The sequence below is a fragment of the Alternaria arborescens genome (genome assembly GCF_004154835.1).
Source record: "Alternaria arborescens strain FERA 675 chromosome Unknown contig_8, whole genome shotgun sequence".
Lineage (NCBI taxonomy): Eukaryota > Fungi > Ascomycota > Dothideomycetes > Pleosporales > Pleosporaceae > Alternaria > Alternaria arborescens.
In genome coordinates, this window is record NW_021167863.1 from 445,632 (window position 1) to 467,410 (window position 21,779).

At 51.8% G+C, this 21,779-nt stretch overlaps 8 protein-coding genes across 8 annotated transcripts; 3 read left to right on the top strand and 5 right to left on the bottom strand.

The window, feature by feature from the left end:
- Positions 1–110: 110 nt before the first annotated feature.
- Positions 111–1,758, top strand: AA0111_g4356 (Succinate-semialdehyde dehydrogenase [NADP(+)]; the record flags this gene model as incomplete). Its single annotated transcript, XM_028650349.1, has 4 exons — positions 111–146; positions 197–284; positions 333–1,576; positions 1,624–1,758. The coding sequence occupies 4 exons, from the start codon at positions 111–113 to the stop codon at positions 1,756–1,758; spliced, it is 1,503 nt and encodes a 500-aa protein (XP_028508040.1).
- Positions 1,759–2,033: 275 nt separating this feature from the next.
- On the top strand, positions 2,034–3,631 carry AA0111_g4357 (hypothetical protein; the record flags this gene model as incomplete). Its single annotated transcript, XM_028650350.1, has 3 exons — positions 2,034–2,138; positions 2,198–2,922; positions 2,974–3,631. 3 exons carry the CDS (start codon positions 2,034–2,036, stop codon positions 3,629–3,631), a joined length of 1,488 nt encoding a protein of 495 aa, XP_028508041.1.
- Positions 3,632–4,247: 616 nt separating this feature from the next.
- Positions 4,248–5,744, bottom strand: AA0111_g4358 (Non-specific lipid-transfer protein; the record flags this gene model as incomplete). The annotated part of the gene is made up of 3 exons (XM_028650351.1): positions 4,248–5,130; positions 5,193–5,355; positions 5,417–5,744. The coding sequence occupies 3 exons, from the start codon at positions 5,742–5,744 to the stop codon at positions 4,248–4,250; spliced, it is 1,374 nt and encodes a 457-aa protein (XP_028508034.1).
- Positions 5,745–7,212: 1,468 nt separating this feature from the next.
- Positions 7,213–7,857, bottom strand: AA0111_g4359 (hypothetical protein; the record flags this gene model as incomplete). The annotated part of the gene is made up of 1 exon (XM_028650352.1): positions 7,213–7,857. One exon carries the CDS (start codon positions 7,855–7,857, stop codon positions 7,213–7,215), a length of 645 nt encoding a protein of 214 aa, XP_028508035.1.
- A 330-nt stretch (positions 7,858–8,187) lies between these two features.
- Positions 8,188–11,172, top strand: AA0111_g4360 (hypothetical protein; the record flags this gene model as incomplete). The annotated part of the gene is made up of 1 exon (XM_028650354.1): positions 8,188–11,172. The coding sequence occupies one exon, from the start codon at positions 8,188–8,190 to the stop codon at positions 11,170–11,172; it is 2,985 nt and encodes a 994-aa protein (XP_028507823.1).
- Positions 11,173–13,004: 1,832 nt separating this feature from the next.
- On the bottom strand, positions 13,005–14,513 carry AA0111_g4361 (hypothetical protein; the record flags this gene model as incomplete). Its single annotated transcript, XM_028650355.1, has 1 exon — positions 13,005–14,513. The coding sequence occupies one exon, from the start codon at positions 14,511–14,513 to the stop codon at positions 13,005–13,007; it is 1,509 nt and encodes a 502-aa protein (XP_028507822.1).
- A 1,516-nt stretch (positions 14,514–16,029) lies between these two features.
- AA0111_g4362 (hypothetical protein) lies at positions 16,030–17,006 on the bottom strand (the record flags this gene model as incomplete). The annotated part of the gene is made up of 3 exons (XM_028650356.1): positions 16,030–16,608; positions 16,657–16,860; positions 16,926–17,006. 3 exons carry the CDS (start codon positions 17,004–17,006, stop codon positions 16,030–16,032), a joined length of 864 nt encoding a protein of 287 aa, XP_028507821.1.
- An 828-nt stretch (positions 17,007–17,834) lies between these two features.
- On the bottom strand, positions 17,835–19,773 carry AA0111_g4363 (High-affinity fructose transporter ght6; the record flags this gene model as incomplete). The annotated part of the gene is made up of 5 exons (XM_028650357.1): positions 17,835–18,181; positions 18,238–18,650; positions 18,702–19,065; positions 19,122–19,560; positions 19,609–19,773. 5 exons carry the CDS (start codon positions 19,771–19,773, stop codon positions 17,835–17,837), a joined length of 1,728 nt encoding a protein of 575 aa, XP_028507820.1.
- Positions 19,774–21,779: the final 2,006 nt, after the last annotated feature.

A 21,779-nucleotide genomic window follows, 5' to 3' on the forward strand; every position in this document is an offset into this window, starting at 1 on the left:
TAGAGCACACTGCTTTGCGCTGATTATCTTCGGCTGCCGATACGTATCTCTCGATACGACCAGTTTCTAGGCCTATAGAATACGCAGACAAGACTCTGACCAATAGCAACATGGCTGTGGACAGCAAACATCAGCTCCCGTTTAAGGTGTGTACAGACTACTCAATGGTTTCTCGTATTGTACTGATACGTTCAAGCTCAAAAATCCAAATTTGCTACACAACCTATCCTTTGTGGATGGTAGCTGGGTACGAGCGAAATCAGGAAAGACATTTGAAGTAATTGGTCTGTCGCTGGAGCGCATTTGAAGACCCCGATCTGACAAGCCGATAGACCCTGGAACTGGAAAGCCGTGGATCGAGTGTCCTACAAACGATGCATCAGATGTAGACAATGCTGTCAAAAGCTCACACGAGTGTTTCAAGAATTACAAGAAGATCAGCCCTCGACAACGGGCGCAGATGCTCTACCGATGGGACGCTCTCATCAAAGAGAACAGGGATGATATAGCGACTATCCTTGTGTACGAAACCGGTAAACCCATATCTGAGGCGTATGGAGAGATTGACTATTCGACGGGCTTCACATGGTGGTTTGCTGGAGAAGCAGAACGTATACAGGGCAGTGTTTTCACTCCTGCACTACCAAACAGACGCATCTTCACAATCAAGCAGCCACTCGGCGTTGCTGCTGCGTTGGTACCATGGAACTTTCCCATCGCGATGGTTCTTCGCAAAGCTGGTGCCGCATTGGCTGCGGGCTGTACAATGATCGTAAAGCCCAGCCCAGAGACACCAATCACTATACTCACGCTTGCGTATCTCGCGCAAGAAGCTGGGTTCCCCAAGGGAGCTTTGAATGTCCTGACTACTGATCTTGATAAGACACCAGAACTCAGTGAAGCACTCTGTCGGCATCCACTTGTCAGTAAAGTCACCTTTACAGGCTCTACACGCGTTGGCAAGCTAGTTGCTAAGATGTGTGCCGATAATCTGAAGAAAGTTACACTGGAGCTGGGAGGCAACTGTCCTGTTCTGATATTTGACGATGCAAACATTGAACAGGCTATGACCCAGATCTTCGCACTGAAATATCGACACGCGGGTCAAGCTTGTATCACTGCGAACCGAATATACGTTCAATCTGGTATTTTCGACAAGTTCCTTGAACGCTGGAATGAAGAGACGCAAAAGATCGTTGTCGGCCACGGTTCAGATGAGAAGACCACGATGGGACCAGTGACGACCCCAAGAGGCGTCGAAAAAGCGCTCGCGCTTGTTGAAGATGCGAAGAAAAAAGGCGCGAAAATCCACACGGGTGGAAACAAGATCAAGAAAGATGGCGGCTACTTCTTCGAGCCTACTGTCATTACCGGCGTTACCTCAGACATGGATATTGCCAATGAAGAGGCTTTTGCCCCGATTAGCACATTCATCAGGTTTGATACTGAAGACGAAGCGGTGAGGGAGGCCAATGATACCAGCATGGGTCTTGCTTCCTACTGCTTCACAAAGAACGTTGATCGTACGTGGAGACTATTCGAGAATCTGGAGGCTGGCATGATTGGCCTGAATACCGTAAGTCAGGCGCGAAGGCATTGCGTTAATGTACTAATGCATTCTAGGGCAACTCTTCCGCCGCAGAGTCGCCATTTGGGGGCATCAAGCAATCTGGCTATGGCAAGGAGTCTGGGAAGGATGTCGCTGTGAACGAGTATCTGATTACGAAGACTGGCACTTTTACGCTAGAGGAGCAGTAGTTGTGAGTTAGTAGCTGGTTTTGAAAGATGATGTATGTCTCGGACGCATGCACTGGCTTCCACGTATGCCGTGACCATTGGGCGTGATTTTGATGTATAAACGATTGTTAGTGACGAAGGACAATCGCGCACAGTCGTGTTGTCGGGCACTCCAGTCCTGCACGTGATCACGTTAGTGCCCGCGCTTTGGAGCTTACCAGCGGCGCGCGCTGCTCTCGAAGTTGCACCAACAACGTCGCCCAATTGCCAAAACCTCTTTGTTAAACTTCGCCGCCATGGATGACACTGACATGACCGATGTCGCCTACGATATTGACATTGATGTAGGCGAAGACATAGCACCGGCGGCACAAGCGTCGCAACCACAGCAGGTTGTCCAAGTGAGCAATGCGCAAGGCTGCACAACAAAGAGCGCAGTTGACTGACATGCGCACGGCAGAACAACGCGGCCGAAGCAGAGCGAAGTGTTCCCGCGGCCTACACCGAGGACATTATTGTACACGAGCCATGGCCGGAATCCCTCAACCTCCAGGGCGTGAGCGACTTCGACCCCAACGATCCGCTCTACTGGGCTATGGAGCATTGTCAGTCAGACCCGCGCGTCAAGCAGCTGCGCTGGGTCAACGACAACTCGGTCAACCTCGAGTTCTACAGCAAAGAAGACGCGACGCTTGCCCTGACCATCCTCACACACCCCGACAACGGTGACTTCAGCAACGTCTCCATGCAAGAGCCCCGGAAGGCGAAACCGTACTCGAAGAAGCCGGACAGCGTGCTCATGGTCAGGCAGTCCAACGCCGGGGATCAGAAGCCGAGGGGCGCGGCCACTAGGAGCAACTACTACCAGCGCAACCCCGATGTCGCCGGCAACCGCCAGAGGGAGCCACGGCGAAAGCCTCCTCCAAAGAAAGACTTTCTGGATTACGGCGATGAAGAAATGGCATCTGGTGAGCGACCAAGGCGGAGAAATAGTGGAGATGAGTCCATGGGCGATTCAGGCCTTGACCAGAGGGGCCCGCGCCGGAACGGACGAGACTTTCGCGATGATCGCGACGGGCGAGACAACCGGGGTCGCGGCAGGGGGGGCCGTCAACCAGCTTCAGGCAGGCTCAGGAACGATGCCCAGGGCCAAGACGTCGACTCGTACCGACCAGGCTCAAGAAGGTACGTCAGCACATTTCCTTCCATGGCTGACCAGCAGGCTAACAGTCCCAGTCCGGCAGAGCCACGCTTTGGTCGCCTGCGAGGACGCAGTGCTTCCCCAGCCTCTGATGAAGAAGGCGACGGCCGATTCGGGTTTGCCGAGCACGAAACGCACGCAGGCCGTCGGCGGTACCGCAGCCGAAGTCGTAGCCGTAACAACCGCCGTCGTCGCGAACCCAGCCTGGATCGTTGGACGCACGACCGTGCCAACTACGATCGTCAGAATGGCCCTACAGCTGGCGGACGTTGGCAGAAGGACGCTTTCTTTGTTGACACTTCACCAATGGGCAACCACCATCGGTCAAACGCTATAGACGTATCCAAGACACGAGGAGGCGGGGAATCGCTACTTTCGCGCATGACCAAGAACGGACAGCCCGTGCTACCGCAGCCGAAGCGATCGCTAGCTGACAGGATTACACGCGATGATGATGAGCCCGAAGAGTTGTTTGGCCGCCTAAAAGGTGACGACCGTGATCCTCATGTTACCGACTTCTCGGAGCCATCACGGTCTCGTCGCGGTCTGGCAGATCGTATCACGCGCGACGGCGACATCAACATTCGCGGTCAAGGACGAAACCGAAGCCAAGAAGGCATTAACATCCGCGGCTCCGCTGAGCGAAGCGGAGGAGGCGGTATCAATATACGTGGTGTGGCAAGCGGTGCCTAGAATGCTTCCGCTACTGAGAGAGATGGACGCGGAACAATGAGAAATCATTCGTCTCCCCAAACTGGCAGAAATTTAGATACTATTCTGATTTGTCGCCGTCGCAGCTTTGGAATCATCATGGAGGATCCCGAGTTTTGAGCAGAGATTGGACATAATTAACATGGCAGCCCACGGATGGCTAATCAAGCGGGCCTGAATGAAGTTGCTTACTACTCTACTCTACTGTACAATTTCCTTACCTTGTCTTGCATCCTACAGCGGAGTGGCATCCACTCAAAAGCGTCACCAAAACTGCAAGGCTCTTTTGCTCATGGCAAGCTGAAGGTTCAAAGCTTAATCGACATACCAGTCCATGATAATCATTCTAGACATATTTCGCCATTCCTTCCGCTTCGTGACTTGTGGGTGAGTGATGTTTCTATGACTTCTCAGACAAGCGATGTAAAGATACTCAGTACCATTCTAGCACGGAGCTACAAAAAGGGCTGCCAAGACTCGCACGATTTATTAGAAACGGATTGGAAAGAGAAGCTGGAGCGCAATTCATATTGAGTGCAATGGAAATGATCAAGAATTGTACACACAACGGTCGTCGCTGTTACAACCACATGCACACCTAAAACCTAGCCTCAACCTTTTGTTCTGTATCTTGTAATGCCCATTGACTCCTCGCCTTCTTGCTCCTGACAGCTTCAACCTGCTCCTTTGTGAAGCCCTTCGCGACAGTCGCTGGATTGTATCCTAGTCCTGTAATCTTGCCAATCTGCTCATCTGACTTATCCGTCGCAGCGCTTCCATCGTGCCTCTTGTAGACTGTGCAGACTACCGCGCCCCCGAGACCCAGGTTGTGTTGTAAAGCCACCTTGGTGTCCTTGACTGAGCGATTGTTAGCCCAGCCGCGCATGTGCCAAACCAATTCTGCGCATTGGGCGAGACCCGTGGCACCTAGAGGATGGCCCTTGGAGATCAGGCCGCCAGAGGGGTTAATGACAACCTTTCCACCATAGGTTATGCCGCCCTTGCGGATCAGCTCATGGGCTTTTCCTTTGGGAGCCAAGCCGAGGGCTTCGATGGTAACCATCTCGTTGGCAGAGAAGCAGTCGTGGAGTTCGCACACCTTGACATCGTCTGGCGATACGCTGGCCTCCTCGAGTGCTTCACGGGCAGCCAATTCACTCATGCTGTATCCTACTAGTTCAATTGCGCTTCGGTTGAACAGTGACGGTGTGTCGGTTGCGAGTCTTTGTCCAGCAATTAGGATAGCCTGGTCCTTGAGCTCGGGACGCTTGTCGAGAAACTCCTGCGAGACAAGGACTGTGGCAGCAGCTCCATCCGAGGTCGGGCAGCATTGAAGCTTTGTGAGGGGTTCGTGAATCATGGGTGCATTCATGACTTGTTCGAGGGTGTATTCGTCTTGGAATTGCGAGTAGGGGTTGTTCTTGGAGTGCGCGTGGTTGATGCGACCGATTTCTGCAAAGTCTTTGAGTTCAGAGCCGTATCTATGGAAGCGGTCAGAATGGTTTGGATGTGACTTGTACGTGTGGCGCATGTCTGAACTCACTTCTCCATGTGCTCCCGTCCAGCGTTTCCGAACATCTGGGCGGCACCAGGGGCCTTGGTAATGCCTCTCGTCTCTTTCATCATTAAACTTGACGTGCCTGTCGGGTTTGCGCGATCTTGGAAGAAGGTCTGCAGCGACCCTGGGAACATCTTCTCAAAGCCCACTATATATGGGTGTGCGCAGTCAGTGCCTGCCTCACATACAGTTTGTACAGGGACACTTACCGACCAAGACGCAGTCGGCCGCTCCATGCGCAATCATGTTTCGTCCCATGTACAGGCCTGTTGAGCCAGTCGAGCAGTTGTTGTTGACATTGTATACTGGAATGCCAGTCATGCCAAACTGGTAGAAGACGCGCTGACCGCAAGTTGAGTCGCCATAGCAGTAGCATGCGATACCTTGGTCGACGTCGTCGTAGTTGATGTGCGCGTCGAGCATGGCTTTGACACCTGCTTCAAACCCGAGTTCGGGATAGTCCACCTTGCCACGAGGTTTAATGAACTTGGTCATGCCCACGCCGAGGACGTAGACGGGCTGCTTCTTGCCGACCATGATGGCGGTTGTGAGGTAGGAAGGGCAAGGTGTGTAGAAGCTCTAGCAGTGAAGGAGCGCAAGTAGGATTGAAAGGAAAGAGTAGCGCGTTGCAGCTATGTTGGCTCTTGGTAGATGAGTATGCTGGACCACCGAGAGACGCGCTCCATGATAATGTATGTAGCGCGACGGTTGTCCCCGCACCTGCAGCACCTTTGGCGTGTGGAGATGCCGAGGTGCGATTCGTGAACGGCAAGGCGGGTCAGAATAGCCGGATCCTCCGCGTGGGGAAGCCTGCAACACGACGCATCTGACACCAGACAACCATCATGCAGTCTCAGCAAACTCCTCGGTATGTAAGCTAGAAGAGATGGCCTGTTGTGTAAGTAACGAGCCACTGTGGTTCGGCTTACGCTGAGTATGGCGCAGAAAGCAGAGTTGTGTAGTACATGCGACACTGACACTCCATAATCTAGTCAGGCACTTGCTGAACAGACTGATGGCTAGACCTCTATGCGATACATGTAGAACAACACAAACAACAACTTGGACTAAACTTGCACGACGGTAGTCGGCAGTACGCCTTAAATTCAGAGAAATGTCTCGACTCGTTTGGCCTTACAATACGCTATCTACGTAGCACTTCACTCACCCTGATCATCTTAGCACATGAATACAAGCATATATGTCAGATACACGCAAAGTACAATAACTTGGCTTCACAACGATCTTGGTGGAATCAATCACGTCTTCACGCAGAACTAGTGCTTGGAGTATGTATAGTGCCCTACCATGTCCTTTGATATTGCTCTCATCAAAAGGCAGGAGTCAATTCAATACGAGGTGAGTAACCTCGGGAGCCTTCTAGATTGAATTACATTTCTCAAAGATCCGTACCCGCAGTCGGAAACTCCCGAGGTCATCTTTACCGGCCGATGTGGTCTTACTGGAGAGAAGTTCGGAATTTTTCTAGTCAATATGATTATTATATTTCTCTTGCACAAGCACATACGACCACAGGATCTTGAGACCACGGCTTCCCGTTCGCTCAGCCCTAGTTAAGCAAGATACCGGCGGATTAGTAGTCAGGTGGGTGACCACTGGCGAATCCCCGCTGTTGTATGTTTTTTGTTTCTTTCGAAAGAAAATCATTAGGCCGAAAATAGGCGTACTTGTTATTCTTTGGTCTTCCCGCAGATGCTGTTTCGCATGGTCGAACTTCTTTGACGTCGAGATAGGTAGTAAAGAGTAGGCAATAATTGTGGTTTCATCGTGACCTTAGGTCCTAAATACTCCCCGAAGATCCGGTTCTGCTCTCCCGTGGTTCGATTTGCGTGTTATGTCATGCTCCTGCCCTCTTTGGTTGGCGTACATGTTGGTGCTTCCATGTCTACGTCCCTGAAGCAGATACAAGCCTCAGGAGTGCATAAGCTGAGATGAAGGTTTCTGCCTCTTATTTCAAAATCCATCCAATGTTAGCCATGCCCTCTCAGCTCACGTCCTCGTCCTCCTCGTCCCTTTTCCTTTCTCGCTCGTCTTCTTGCTCCTTCAGGTGCATGGCCTCGACCAACTCACTGCCGTCCATGCCCACCTCTTCTCCGTTGCTTCCGTCTGTCGGTTGCTTCTCTCTTATAGCCTTCTGCGCTTCCACTCTTTCTCGGACCAGCTTTGCGATGGCGTTGTCTGTTTGTACATTCAGTCCCTTCATCTTGTGCTCCAGGTCCCTCTTCAGGTCCCAGTTTGGCTTCTTGGGCTGTAACTTGAAGAGATCTAGTCCCTTGTCTTCTGCCTTCTCTGCGTCCTGTTGTGCCTTTGTTTCCAGCGCTAATTGCTCTGCCTTGTATTCCAAAGTATTCGTGGGGTCAGCGATGGGAAGGTTGTCGAAGCCCAGCTTGACGTTCCGCGTCGTCGCATCGTAGTTTCGGCCCGAGAGGTAGGTCGCTGCTACTGAAGGCTCCTCCTCGTCTGTGCGTGTAAGAGCCTGCGATGTCTCGGTCTGGAGCTGGGTGGATGGCGAGTCGGCAGCTTCTGGCGCGTCTGAGATTTGCTCTTGTTTCCGCTTGAGCGACTTGAGCTGTGCAAGGCGTGACTTCCGGTCGTTGGCGGCTGCCGATAGCTTTTCGTGTGAAGACATGGTGAGAGCTTTGCGCTTGCGCCGGGTCCAAATATGGCTGTATGTAGAGCCGGGGGCTGCCGAAAGCTTGGCTGTGGCGTGGTCTTCTTTCGCAAGAAGCCTTGTGTGATGATGCGCAGGGGATCAAGGCTGCGATGGGGGATGGGGGATGGCTGAAGTTGTGGTCGTGTTCACGAGCGTTGCGGAGAACAGCTCGGGAGTCCAAGATCTTCCCCGGTTGGCGTTCCTGACCAAGTACGCACTTTCTCAGGTTTTCGTGTTACCGCCACCAGCTCCCATTCGAGACAACAAGTCATGTCTCGATGAGGTCCACACAGCCTTCACCTTCTCATGCCCCGCTTCCGCGTCCCCAATGCTAGCCTCATCGCCAGCGCGGACCTTCCCATCCTTCCGTTCCTCGCGCCGAGAGTCTTTGCAGAGTCAGCTATACCGAGAAGGAGCAGGCAGCACCGCCGGCGAAGCGATGCAACACCGGAGAAAGAGAAGGGAACAGGAACAGCAAAACATGTAGAGGGAGGCACCAGAGTGCAACCTAGAGATGGCAAACCAGAAACTAGAAAGGCGACTGGGACAACATGTCGCAAGCAACCGATGCACGACGCATCTGCAACGGGCTTTCTACGAACGTCTGGTTATTGGATGAGAGGAACGGGCCACTCCGCTTCTGTCAACCGGCTCTATGCTGAAATATCGACCTTTACTCGCCAACATGCCCGATCATACGCAACCATCGCATCCAACAATCAAAACATACCAAAGAAAGTCAAGTCCTCGCGGCGCCTAGAACGAACGAAGGCCATACCAGAAAAAGCCAAGTCCTCGCGACGCCAAGAACGGGAGAAGGCCCTCTCTGTGGAATACGCGCGTCTCGATTACTACATGTCCACGTTGCCTTCCCAGATCGAGGGGTCCTCCTTTGACCGCAAGACCCAAGGCCAATACAGATCCCTAACGCGCCGCATAACGAATCTCAAGCGCTGGGGATTGACACATCTAGACCTGACGAGGGCATCTGAAGGGTCAGCTAAAGAAGTCGGGCTTCATTACGCATTTGCAGCACTGGATCGACCGCTCTATCCCTCCTTACGAAAGTTCACGCGCAGAGTTACTATCAAACATGATCCTCGATGTGCGCGGTTGAGTTGGACACTCTTTACAGCCGGGACTCACGGGGTTTCTCCGAGTACACACCAAGTATGGCTGAAATGGCTAGCACTTGATATCTCGATACGGAAAGCTTACGCCCATCGGGTGCTCATCTATCTCCTCGATCGTAAGCCTTGCCGTGCTTTGCATTTCGTAAAAGTTCTGGCCAACGATCCACTCCAGCGGGGTCGAAAGACTGGAGTAATCGCCGATGCTCTCGACCATCTCGCTCAGCTCCATACTCAAGGATTGCACGATAACAAGAGTTGGGGTGCCGACCCAGATGCACACAAGCGCCGGTTTGTCAGTGCATTCGTGCACCTCTTCGAAAAGTCGTTAGCTGGTCAGATCGGTGTTTGTTCTCAGAATTTGTTGTACAACTTGGTAGAGCTAGCCACAACGAAAGATTTGAAGAAGGTATTTGATTGCCTTGTGCAACATCGGGTGGGCCTAGAGTTTGACACTGTGCTGCATTATGCAACAGCGTTTGGCAAGGCTGGCGAAGTGCAGTATGCGTTGAAATGTCTTGACTTGCTCACAGCTAGAAGTACGGCTACACCCTTGGAGGTTATGGTGGACCGCAAAAGACTTCGGTGGACATGCGCTGGCATATTGCGAAGGAGTATGAGTGAAAGTAAAGACTTCCATCAGACCCCGCTTGTCGTCGCTGCTATTGTACGCCTGGGCATCAAGATGGACATACTTCTTTACAATATCGTCATGCGTAATGCTATGGAAGCTGGAGATTATGCTACAGCCTTCAAAGTATACAACTCTTTGGAAGAAAACGGACTACGGGAAGACAACCATACCCTCTCGATAATGCTTCACGGATGTACCATGCAGAACGATCCAGCTCTCTTCCAAGCTTTCGCACAACACTGTGCTGACATAGCAGGAGACACCCGGGACCCTTGGTTAGCAACAGACTATATCTACTATCTTTATGTACGCCACCACGGTGACGAGAACGTCGAACGTACCTCAGCCATACTATGGCAGTCCTACGCCAGATACTTCTCAGTAGCGCCGCTGCAGTCGTTTGTCGGCTACGGAACTCCAGACCTAAGGAACGTCAGCATCTCACAAAAGACTTCTGCGCTTGGATCCCTGTATCTTGCTCCTCCACCAGTGGCGTTGTACATTATGCTGCGGACAGAGATCCGATCAGCGTTGGCAATCAGCAATACGCGAGTCTATAACCTATACATCAAGTTCAAGTCGGTTGTAGAGGAAGGAAATCCAGAATTTGATGCGTTGGCTCAAAACCCAATAATCTGGAACGCTTTCCTCCTCGCTTTTTGTGAGAAACAGCAATTTGCAAACGCATCCCAGCTCATTCAAGACATGACAGACGGTCCAGCGAAGCCCAACGTTTACAGCTGGAATATCTTCATGCAAGCTTTCTTCAAAACACGACAAGTGCAAGCGGCAGAACGCGTCTCCCAGCTCATGCGAAATAGCGGTGTTGAACCTGACCGCTACACATGGGGAGTTTTGCTGCGGGGATATGCAAGAGCACAACTTGTTGATCGAATCGGCGATATCATTCCGCATTTAAAGCCAGAAGACGAATTAGACGATGATCTGCTGAGACATCTTGCGAGAGTAGTTGACCGGAGGAAGCTGATGGACGTATTGGAGGAGAACAGGTCCCACAAAGAGACGATCGCGCTAGAGAAAGCAGCTCAAGAGGCAGAGGATGAGCGATTCAGGTGGCGGGATGAGCTCACAGATGGCGAGGCAGCAACAACAACAACAAGCGGTCTGTCTCCAGTTCAACTCGACATGATTGCGGCGGCGCAAACCAAAGAGTTGCCTGCCACTCAACCTGGCTCATCGGTTGTTCCTCCAAAGCTTACTTCAGTACCTGAGCAACCAACAGAATCGCCTCCAATGCACAGACGCCCGTCAAGATTACCGCGCGCCAGTTTGCGGGACCCTGAAGTTCAATACAGAAAGCTTCAAGAGCAGCTAGGTCTCGTTGAATCTACCGAATCCGCAGTCAATGATTGTGTCGAACCGGAATCAGTCGAGCCGTCTAGCGCAGGACTAGCTTTCAAGAGCATAATCAGCAAGAACAGTGTAAGAGCTATAAATTCTGGCAAGCCCGCTACTACGCGAAAGAGGGCTAGGTTCAATCTCGTAAAACCTGGGCGGCGGGGATGACCTGGAGTGATGGGACTCTAGAGGGTCTATAGTGTATATGATATTAATTGAATGCGTACAGTGTGTAATTTCACTTTCAATATTAGATAAGTGCATGTGACGGGGGTAGAGATCTTTTACCTACCAGCTCCTTACCCTCGAACCTCTAATCACACCTACTTGCCTCTACACTATCGTCCACGCGATTGAACGCTGACTCCTACTCCCACTGCACTATGACATTGAAGTAGCTGCACTGAAAGCCCATAGCTTCATAGTATCGACTTAATCTTCCCTGTCGCACCCAGACTCATTGTATTCCATCTATAACGGTCTCGAGGACTAGCTCATGCACATTTCCATATCCCTACCAAATAACGAGTAGCCCACCGTCATTCTGTTATTATTACACACGCCAAGTAATCTACCTATAATTTACTACCACGAAACATGACGGGGAACCAGTAAGAAGCCTAGACCAGACGGGTAGCTGGATAATGAAGCCGCTGGTCAACCAAACTCCACTGTCGAACCCCACAATGACACCAGAGAACTGGAAACTCGCTCATCGACAAGTCATAAATTCCAAGCTCCATGTTCGCCACAGCTGACATTCTCGTGCTTTGTCCAGGCCGAAAGAGAAGCAAGGAGTAGCCGAGTACGATCGTTCGTAAGAAAAAGGTGCGTCTCTGCTCGCCCAGCAACCGAAGAACGACTAGCCTCCATCTCTGTTTCCTGGTCCGGGTCGGAAGGATGTTCACCGCGGGGTCGGGAGGATCTACATTGCATTCGCATGCGAGCTAACTACCTACTACTGTATACTAACGACCCGTTGGAGCAAACCAGGCTTTCTCAACATTATTGCCGTCCCGCTCGCCGCGAAGAGATCTAGATCAAAACAGACCGCCTTATGAACGCGTAGACCTGAGGCATACGAGTGGGTCGAATGTTGGCGCAGAGTAGGGCGATCGTAATGTAATGCAATCGGATCGATCACTGTCATAGTAACATGCTGGAAACTGATGAACGTTTGGACCCGTCTTTGTACAAATCAGATCATGTTACAGAGAACACCATTAGAAGAGCTGGAGCACGGAATATTGCGTAATGCTTGCTTTCAGTCTATTTCTCTCTCTGCCTACAACTCCTGTCATCATTTGTAGGCTCAAACAAGTAAAGGAAAAGGGATTGCCGAAGAAATTGGCGTGCAGGTTGTAGGATAGTTACAAGAGATAGTGATGTAGAGAAGGCGTTGGATAATTACAAGAGTGATGTATTGTTCGCATAAGAAAGCGTCAAATCCTCCGAGATTCCAGCATCAAAATGATAGAAGATGGTGAAGAAAAAAAGCTGCCAGCATGCATCATCTCAATAAGATCCAGACGAACATAATCGTCGTCTCTTTGAATCCTTGTCGACAATTCGACTACAGTAAGATAGGCATGCTGCGCTGGTCCAAACTCAAAGTCGCTCGTGCTTTTGATTGTTGTGCTCATTACACAACATGTAGCTTGCCGGACTGCAACCCTGCAACCCCAATGTGCAGGATCTTCCGATGTCGTACCACCTGCTTGCGTCGGCGAGCCTGCTTCCGTATCCTCCGGATAGAAACCCCTCGCGTGGAGAGGGCATGCGGAAGTGCATGCTGACATCCATACAAGTGCGCACCGCACCAGTACAGCTGGCAAAGACCATTATCAAGATTCGACACAAAAAAATGAATTGATGACCGCCCAATGAACGCCTCCGTTTGGATATATGTCGACTAAAAAGCTGAAGGAGATGAATCAAAGATAGGGTCGCAATATACAGGTAGCGATGAGTGAATGGATAAAGCAGCGGTCAGGGCGAGACTAGAAGTTTTGCGCGATGCCAGAGTTCCCTTGCTGAGGGAAAACACTTGGATTTTCTATCCTTGTGTTGCGTCGGGCTGACACGTCTCGTATGATTGGCTGTTGGTTGCCGGCATATGGGTCATTTCCTGCATATGGCCCGTTTTGGTAGTACTCTTGATGCTGGTAGTACTCTTGCGGGTGACCATTGGCCATGCCAGGGTAGTCGCCAGAGTTGTCAGAGTGATTGGCTGCCGAGTATGATGACGAGGCGTTGGATGGTCCACGGTGTACCCCAGCCTGGTTGTTGGCGGAGTTGGTCGCTGCAGCGCCATTGACAACACCGAGAGCACCGATACCGTCCGAGTCCATGGTCTGGCGACGGCCGTCTACAAGCGGATCGTTGGAGTGAGCGTCAGAGTAGGCGCCGTGGGTGGGAGAGTGTGGGCTGGTGTAGCCGCCGGGATTGCTGTTGCTGTCTGAGTAGGTCATGCCAGAGGTGAGAGTGGTTGACATCTTGCGGTTAGAGCTGGTAGTGGTGTTGCCCCAGCCTCGGTAGCCGCTGTCATCCTCGGCCATTTGCAACCCACCAACAGCAGGCAGCGTAGGGTCGTGGTTGGGGTTGAAGCCATACTCCTCGACCTCTTTGCGACGTTCGTCCTCGGCGCTCTTGCGCTGTTTGCGTTTCCGCCAAAAGAAGATGCCGCCCAATACTAGTAGAGCAACGACAACGACAGGAATGACGACAGCAATGGCTGTCTTGCCGCCAGTACTGATGCCGCCAGAGTTCTCTTTTTGCGCGTTCTGCAACTGAGTGGAGTCGGTGTTGGAAGGGTCAGCAGCACCGGTACCAGTGGAAGATGCACCATTGGTTGGCGCAGCGGCAACGTCGGTGCGTGAGAAAGTTGCAGTAACGGTGACGACCTGGGGTGTTTCGCCTTGGCCCGTCGGGGTCGAGGTTACAACAGTGACCGAGGTAAAGACTTGAGTAGACGGAGGTGCCGACGAAGCAGTGACGACGCTTGTCGCGACGGGTGCGGCATTGCTGGTGGTGGCTGCGGGAGGAGGCGCTGCTGACGATTGCGGTGGTGCGCTCGACTGTGCTGGTGGAGGCGCTTGTGAGGTTGACGGGGCAGGAGCGGGCGCTGAAGAGGCAGGCGGTGGCGCCTGGCTAGAGGGAGCGGCGGCCTCGCTCGAAGGAGCAGGTGCTGCACTGGACGGGGCGGCGCTCGAGGGTGGAGGAGCCTCTGACGAGGGCGCGGCCGCTGAAGGCGAGTTAGAAGCCGGTGCGGGACTTGAAGGAGTGTTTTCTGGCGGATTGGAAGACGGCGCGGGAGCAGAAGAAGCCTCAGTAGGCGCAGGTGCTGCGGAGGGTGTTACAGACGGCGAAGGAAGATCTGACGAGGGCGGATCTGAAGATGGGGCAGAGGCTGCAGGAGCAGGAGCAGAGGCAGAGGAAGGAGCGGCTTCGGCAGTCTGAGAAAGAATAGAAGGAGACAACGTACTCGCAGTCACATTGTTGCTAGACATGTTGACGACAATGGCAGCCAGAAGCTATGGTGCCAGGGAAAGGAGCGGCTTCAGCAACGATAACGACGACGCGACGACGGATAGCAGGTGCCGCCGGGAGAGGGTCAGGTAGCAGCAAGGGGACAAGATTCTCAAGATGAAGTAGTTAGAGTTCCGTAGTACCGCTGGCGGGCTCGTAGGAGTGGGCGGCGATCGCTCGAGTGCTCCGCCCGTGGGTCCGCAGTGATGATGTATCGACAGAGGCTCTTTGTTGCGAGTGGGCGACGGGCGAGGTTGTGCAGGAGTGTTAGTGGAGACGCACGCCAAAGGACGGGCGATCCCAGCAAGCACCTGTTGATTAAGCTGCCGAACCGAAGACGCCCAACAACAACAAGCGCGCTCTTGTGCCCTGCCGCCGGTGCCAATTGGGGGCAGTCGATGGCGGTCAAAGGTTTACGGCGAATTGCGATCACCCTCACGCGTTTCTGAAACCATGCCGTCGCAGCGCGCGCTGGAATGCGAAGCCCATGGGCCTCGCGACTCTCCAGCAGTGCCGTGCCAAGGCCTGCTGCAGCCTCTGGTGTTGCACCCAGCAGCGACTGGCTTGAAGCTTCAGACGGAAAAGCGGGTGTCTAATGCACCCAAGCTGACTAGCATTAGCCCCAAAGGGGGAGGTTGTGAGATGCAAGTACAAAAGGCGCGCCTGGCTAGCGACCAATGCGGCATGTCCGTGGCTGTGTGCGTCTGAAATCTGTCCACGTCCATGAGCCCTGGACAAGACGCCGTCACGGCAGCTTTCATCTTCTGGATCGCACACCAGTCCGGCCGTGATGCAGCGTCGCCCTCGCTGCCATGGCCGTCGCATGCCGTCATCCAAACGGGCCTTGTGTGCGAAATTTCCCACATCCCAGTCCCAATAACATCATCCGCTCGTGTTGACTGGCGAGCTGCCTGTTCTTTTCAGCCCGTGCGCCCGTGATTGGCTTCGTGGCGTGCCACTCTTAATATAGATGGTCAGAGTATCCTCGGCACGTTACCTCCCGTCTGCTCTACTGTGTGAACAGCGCACCGTGGCTTCGCAACTGCTGCAGCTACCGCCATGTTACGAGGCAAAACGTCGCAAAAGACACGACTAGATGCGCGCTTTCCATCAGCTTTCTTCGTATCTCTTCGTCATATGCTTTCGTCCCTGCCACGTGCAGACTTCGTCGCTCCACCCGCGCACTCGCTAGTGACCAACAAATACTCACCGAACTGTCTCGTCCAAAACAAATCAACCCTGAACTGATTAGACATCAGTACCCTGTCGCAGTTCATCGTCTTGTTCGGCACGCGCTGCTGCATAGTTGCCCCCACCATCTTCACCACTCCACAATGTCACGCTTAGTGTACCACCACCACGCACTGCCCCTTACCGCTAGTACTGCACAACTTCATTGTTCGCTAGATTGCAAAAGCCACACGTATCGCTTGTCCACTGTTCAACACCGCACCGTCAGAAGCTTGATTACTAGTGTACCAATAAGCAATATGATCCCTAAAGCACGCCCGGAATTATGGCCTTGCGCCCTTGCAGCTTATCCTTCCCAAACTTCTTCTCGTACCACCTCTTGCCCTGCAACGCACGCGGAAGCATGGTAGTCATCTCGTTGAGGAGAAACGTGCGTGCAGGCACACACTTCCAACCCCCAATCATCCACCAGCCCGCCCACTCGATCCATTCGCAGAGGTAGTGCGCGTGCAGCGAGTACTTGAACAGACCATTCTTCGGTATCATGTAGATCTTGTCCACGCTCTCCACTGGCTTGCCCTGTTCGGCGGCTGCCTTGCGCTGTTTGCGATCTGCCGCTCTCCTGATCTCGCGCAGGTCGTCGTCGTGGAACATGTTCGCTAGAAGTCCCCAGCACCAGATTACAAGCCCTAAAAACATGTACTCTGATCGTGCTGCCCACTCGTATTGTGATGTCGGGCCGTAGCCTGCGAGGTACCCGCCAATGGAGATTGCGTTGAACATCTGGAAACCAAATGCCATGATCCAAACAAAAGGATGTATTGGCGACATGCTAGGATTGAGCAAGAGGGGAGACACAACGGCGCGGTAGAGATAGTGGAACACCTTGAGTATGATTAGCACATTTCTCGCCCATCTTTCACCTCTACTCACAAAGCAGCCAGCCATAGTCCAATTGCCCCAGGGTAGCTCTCCAAGACCCAATTCTTTCGGGAGCGAGTACATGATGTACAGCAGGGTTATAAATCCTGCCGATTCCATCGTTGCCCACCCTATCTTGCCGTCAATGTTGAAACGCGATTCAATCGACGTCTTGCCCTGTGGGTACCAGTCCAGAACCCATTGAGCTGCAGTGATCTTTGTGAATGTTAGTCACGGCTGAAACAAAGAATGCGGGGCTGCGGCACAGCGCCTATGCTTACAATAGGGAAGAACTGCCAGATGTAGCAAACCAGCTCCCAATTCTCGCGCGACGGTGGAAGCCAGTTCTCCACAATAGCCATAGTTGTATGTGGAAGGTGATCCTGCGCGAAACGGGATCGTGGGAACGCGTAAAGGGTGTTGCTGGTGAGGAGCTTGGGACTTTGAAGCAAGTTGAATCGCAAACAATGATGTCACCATAACAATATCGCATCCGCGCCAAGCCGAAGCGTATCGTCGTGTCCTCCGCCTCGACAGCTTTTCATCACGCTTCGGTCCGGATGAGCTGACCCACTCGCATGTGTTTTTCTCTTCGCGCCGCCAGTCAAAGATCTGCATAGTCCAGGAGTTCTTAGACTGCCACTGGATTCTGCTTGGCATGGGATCACAATAGCGTTATTTAGTGCGCAACGTCAATTCTTTCCATCAAAAAACCGTCTCCTTAGCTCAATTGGGAGAGCGCCAGACTGAAGTCTCAGTCACTAAATCTGGAGGTATCGTGTTCGATCCACGAAGGGGACAACGTGCCTGGGTTCACCCAGGATTCTTCGAACTTCTTTTTTGCTTTTGCTTGTCCATACTGCTGAACTAGGACATACAGCGTGTTCGGTTTCTTTTCTGCCTGTGATTTGGTGGCTACTTCCTTTTGCGAGTATGCCTGTCTTGCAAGTTATGGCGAATTCTGGTCTTGCCACCAATCGAGCCTGCTGAGAATGTCCACTAGTACGTATGCCAGGGCATGGGCACGACCAAGTAACGTGTCCAAGTCATTTCACGTTGTGTACGCACAAAAGTGTCAACAATTTCAATGAAGAGAAAACAATGCTGTAAACTTATGCTACGCTATGATGCTTGCTGATAAAACAAAAAACAATGGTCCGTGGCCCGAATATCAGAATTCTGCCTGGCGTCTACTCGTCTTGCCTTGCACCACTTGCCTGCATATCGGCATCAGTGACAGGCACACTCTCCCTTCGCAGCTGTTCGGGCGCTCTCGCTTCGTTGCCCTTCTTAATGCCTCTTCCTCCAGGCGTCAAAAATGTGTTGTCTAGATTGGGCAACTCCTCGCCAGGAGTGGGAGTCCAGTGCTTGCTCTTCCATGGTGTAACGTGGAGGATGTACATAGTGTCAATTTCTTCGAGGGTGCGGCCATGAGATTCGCAGACAAAGAAGTAGACTACTATAGCACCGAGGAAACAGCAGGCCGCGAAGACGTATCCATATTGATAATCGATGGCAGCCGTGATATAGGGTGTGACTGAGAATGTGCATTAGTGGGGTTCATCCCGGCAATGTGAAGTGTTAAGAACTTACAGAAGGAGATGAGGAAGTTCCAGGTCCAGTTGCTGGCTGTGGCTAGAGCCATGGCCTTCGCACGGTATCGGCTGGGGTAGATTTCTCCAACGACAGCCCAGACAATTGGTCCCCATGTCATGGCATAGCCTGCGATGAAGAGACACGCAAATGTGATCATAGCATACCCAACACCCTGGTTCGAAGTGCCGTCGTCATTTTCCAGAGCGAAGTGGCCCAGTGAAGCAAAGACCAGGAAACACATGAACATCCACAAGGCACCAGTGATTAGTGCAGGCCTCCGTCCAAACTTCTCAACAATATACAGACCGGGGAAAGTCATGCCAAAATTGACACCTCCTAGGATCATGGAGGTGACGAACGAATTTGAAATACCAACAGACCGGAAGATCGTGGTTCCATAGTAGAAGTAACTAGAACAAGGTTAGTATGGGATACGTTAGAAGTACTTGAAATCGACTTACTAATTGGCACCTGTGAGCTGCTGGAGGGCTTGCAGACTGATACCAAGTAATACACGATACAACATGCGCGGTCCTGTAAAGATCTCGTACCAGGGGTGGTGGCCGCCTCCCGCTTGCTCCGCCTCTAATTTCTTCTGGATTTCCTGGACTTCGCGCTGAACCTCTGGGTGGTCCTGAGAAACACCGTACGTAAGGGCGATAGTGTGTATCGCTTCGTCAACTTTGCCCTTGCGGTATTCCCATCGTGGAGATTCCTGCATAAAGAGAATCCCGACCATCATGAGTGCTGACCAGATAAAGCCAACACCCATTGGAATCTTCCATGAAGCTGAACTGCCATCATCTTCGGTACCGAAATTGATGCCTAGAGTGCAAAGTCAGTATAGGTTCCAGAGATGGTTTGTAGATAGAATTGCTCACAGTAAGCGGTAAAAATTCCGAGGGTGATAAAGAGCTGGTAACACGATACGAGCGCACCTCTTACGTAGCGTGGTGCAGTCTCGGACTGGTACATTGGCGTAAGGACCGACAGTCCTCCTACACCAAGACCAGCGACCCAACGACCTAGGGAGATTTGATACCATGTTTTCGTTGTAGTAATCTGAACAATGACTCCGATGCAGAAGATGATATTCCAGAAGACGATAGAGTATTTGCGGCCGAATTTGTCGGCGATAGGAGCGGCGATTAAAGCACCCATCAAAGTACCGATTGAGAGTAGGGCGACGATCAACCCAGACTTCCAATTGCTGAAAGCAGGTCCGCCTGTTTCAGGGTCCGTCTGATCCGCAAATTTGTTCAGAAAGTCTGGCATTTCCAAGAATCCAGAGATTTGACCGGTATCGTAACCAAAGATGAACTACATGTCGTTAACCAACGTACCCATATTGTTTCGTATAACACATACACCACCCATTGACACAATGATCGCCATGGCAATGATACGCATGCGGAAAATCTCCTTGACACCACCTTTCAACATCTGCGGTTTCTTCTCAGGATCCTGATCTATCATCGTGGAGGAAGCAGGCGAGGCGTGTGAATGCCCACGGAATCGGTCGAGTATAGCCATGGCTGGTGAAAGGTGAAAGGTTTGTGCCGATCAAAGGTAAGAGAAAGTAACAACAGATTTTGGGGTCGTGGGGTCTCCGAGTCCTATAAACCACCCATTTTTGCTCCGCTTCTTGGCTCTTGGAGACCCCAATGCCGTCATAACGGCACGCTCAACCGTGGATCGTCACCGCATTCCCCATGCTTACCGCGCAGTTTGGTAAGTCCGAAGCCATCTCGTGAGGGTGCGAGCTGCAATGACCGACGTCATGTTTTGCATGGTCAAGGGCCCCAGCATACGGCCGCTAGCCACATCGCCATCGACAAGCCCGGTTAATCGAATGCTTGATAAAGTTAAGCTATCAACAAGCGTCGCGTTCCCATTGGTTACGGGATCACTCCGGAGCCAATCTTTGAGCCTCCAAAGCTTGGCCCAGGGAATTTCTACCGACGTCAAAGCTGCGCACGTCATCTTCACTTCGACATGTGGGGTAGTGCAAGAGCCGTTGTATGTCAGTTGAGTTGTCGTTGGTTGTCGTCGCGACAGACTGCCGAGGCGTCCCGACATGTCAGGACGTTGGCGTGTCGCAGCAATGATCGGAGGTGAATGTGATGCAAGTGTATCACGAGATCTGGCTTGGCGTCCATCACGTTGATCCTTTGAAGATGATATCATCATATCATCCTCGCACTCCAACATATTTCGATTATCGCAATATACAAGACTCACATAATGTTTCATACCGGATGAACGATTGCGGAGCGGAGCTTCTCGGTGTTGGTCCCAGTTTTCTTTCTTCTACGGGTCTTCGATGCATGGACATTGTGGGTCACGATCGCCACACCATGGGGCTCCCACTACCGTTGGGTGTCTCCGGATTCAAAAATTTCGATGGTACCCAAGTACCGGTAACGTCATCTCGCTTTATCACGCGTCAGCCATGAGTCTGTAAATACAGTTCTTGTGCGGCTCAGCTACCGAATGTGGATGTTTGCGAGTCAGATCCGAGAACTACGGTGTACGGAAGGTGTCGCTATCTCGAGAATTACTGATTCTAGAATTTTATACGAAAGCGCGGCTCTATTGTATCAGCGTTTTGATTTCAGGGCGGAAATCTATTACCAATCACTGCTGATTGTACGATCTGCCGATAACGTAATTCCCGCCTTGAAATGATCTTATACTGCTGAAAGCTATAGGAGAACTCGTGCTTCCGAATGGTGTGTTGCACGGCAAAATTGGAATTGTACAACATAACAGTGCCTCAAAGGGTAATGTTTCCACCAACAGCATAAGTATATATTTCGTTCTTGTATCATCATATCTTCTATTATCCAAGTAAGCTGATAGCGAAATCGTCCATACATCTCGGATCGACAAACACAAATCCTTTCATTATGCAGCGTCGGCTGTGCGCGCGATTTCTAGCCCACTGTCGAGGTATATGATTGAATTGGGGGTAAAACTGTATAGTTTCGTAGCAACTTGTCGTCTCGTGCACATATCCCTTTGAAACTCTAAGTACTTTCTAACCCAAACGGAAATCTGATCTAACTAGTGAACCGTTTGTGGCGGGTATGCCATCCGAGCCATTTCAATGTCTGACGTGGCTTAAGCCGTCCACATGCCATCCATCACCTCGAACCTACCCACACAATTCACAAAAGCCGTCCCAACAAGGTAATTGCATTCAATGAGTGTAGATTGCAGATGAGAAACACGGGTACAGTTACCGACCAATCAAGTTTCTACCATAATGAGAAAAAAGACAATTCGACTGGGTATTGTACCCGGGACGTGGTTGCTTCTTCAGTTGTCAGGTCACCGTGCCGTATGACAACGCGCTCCAACCACCACAGGTGTAGGTAGCGAAAGGATTCAATCACAGATGGCTTTTATTTCATCCCTCATTGTCTCCAAACAAGAACGAAAACTTGCCCTCGCGGACGCAAGATCGAGGTATGTCATCCGCGCTTCCCTATTACCCATACCGACCATAGCTGTGCATGATGTCCGCCTGCCCATCT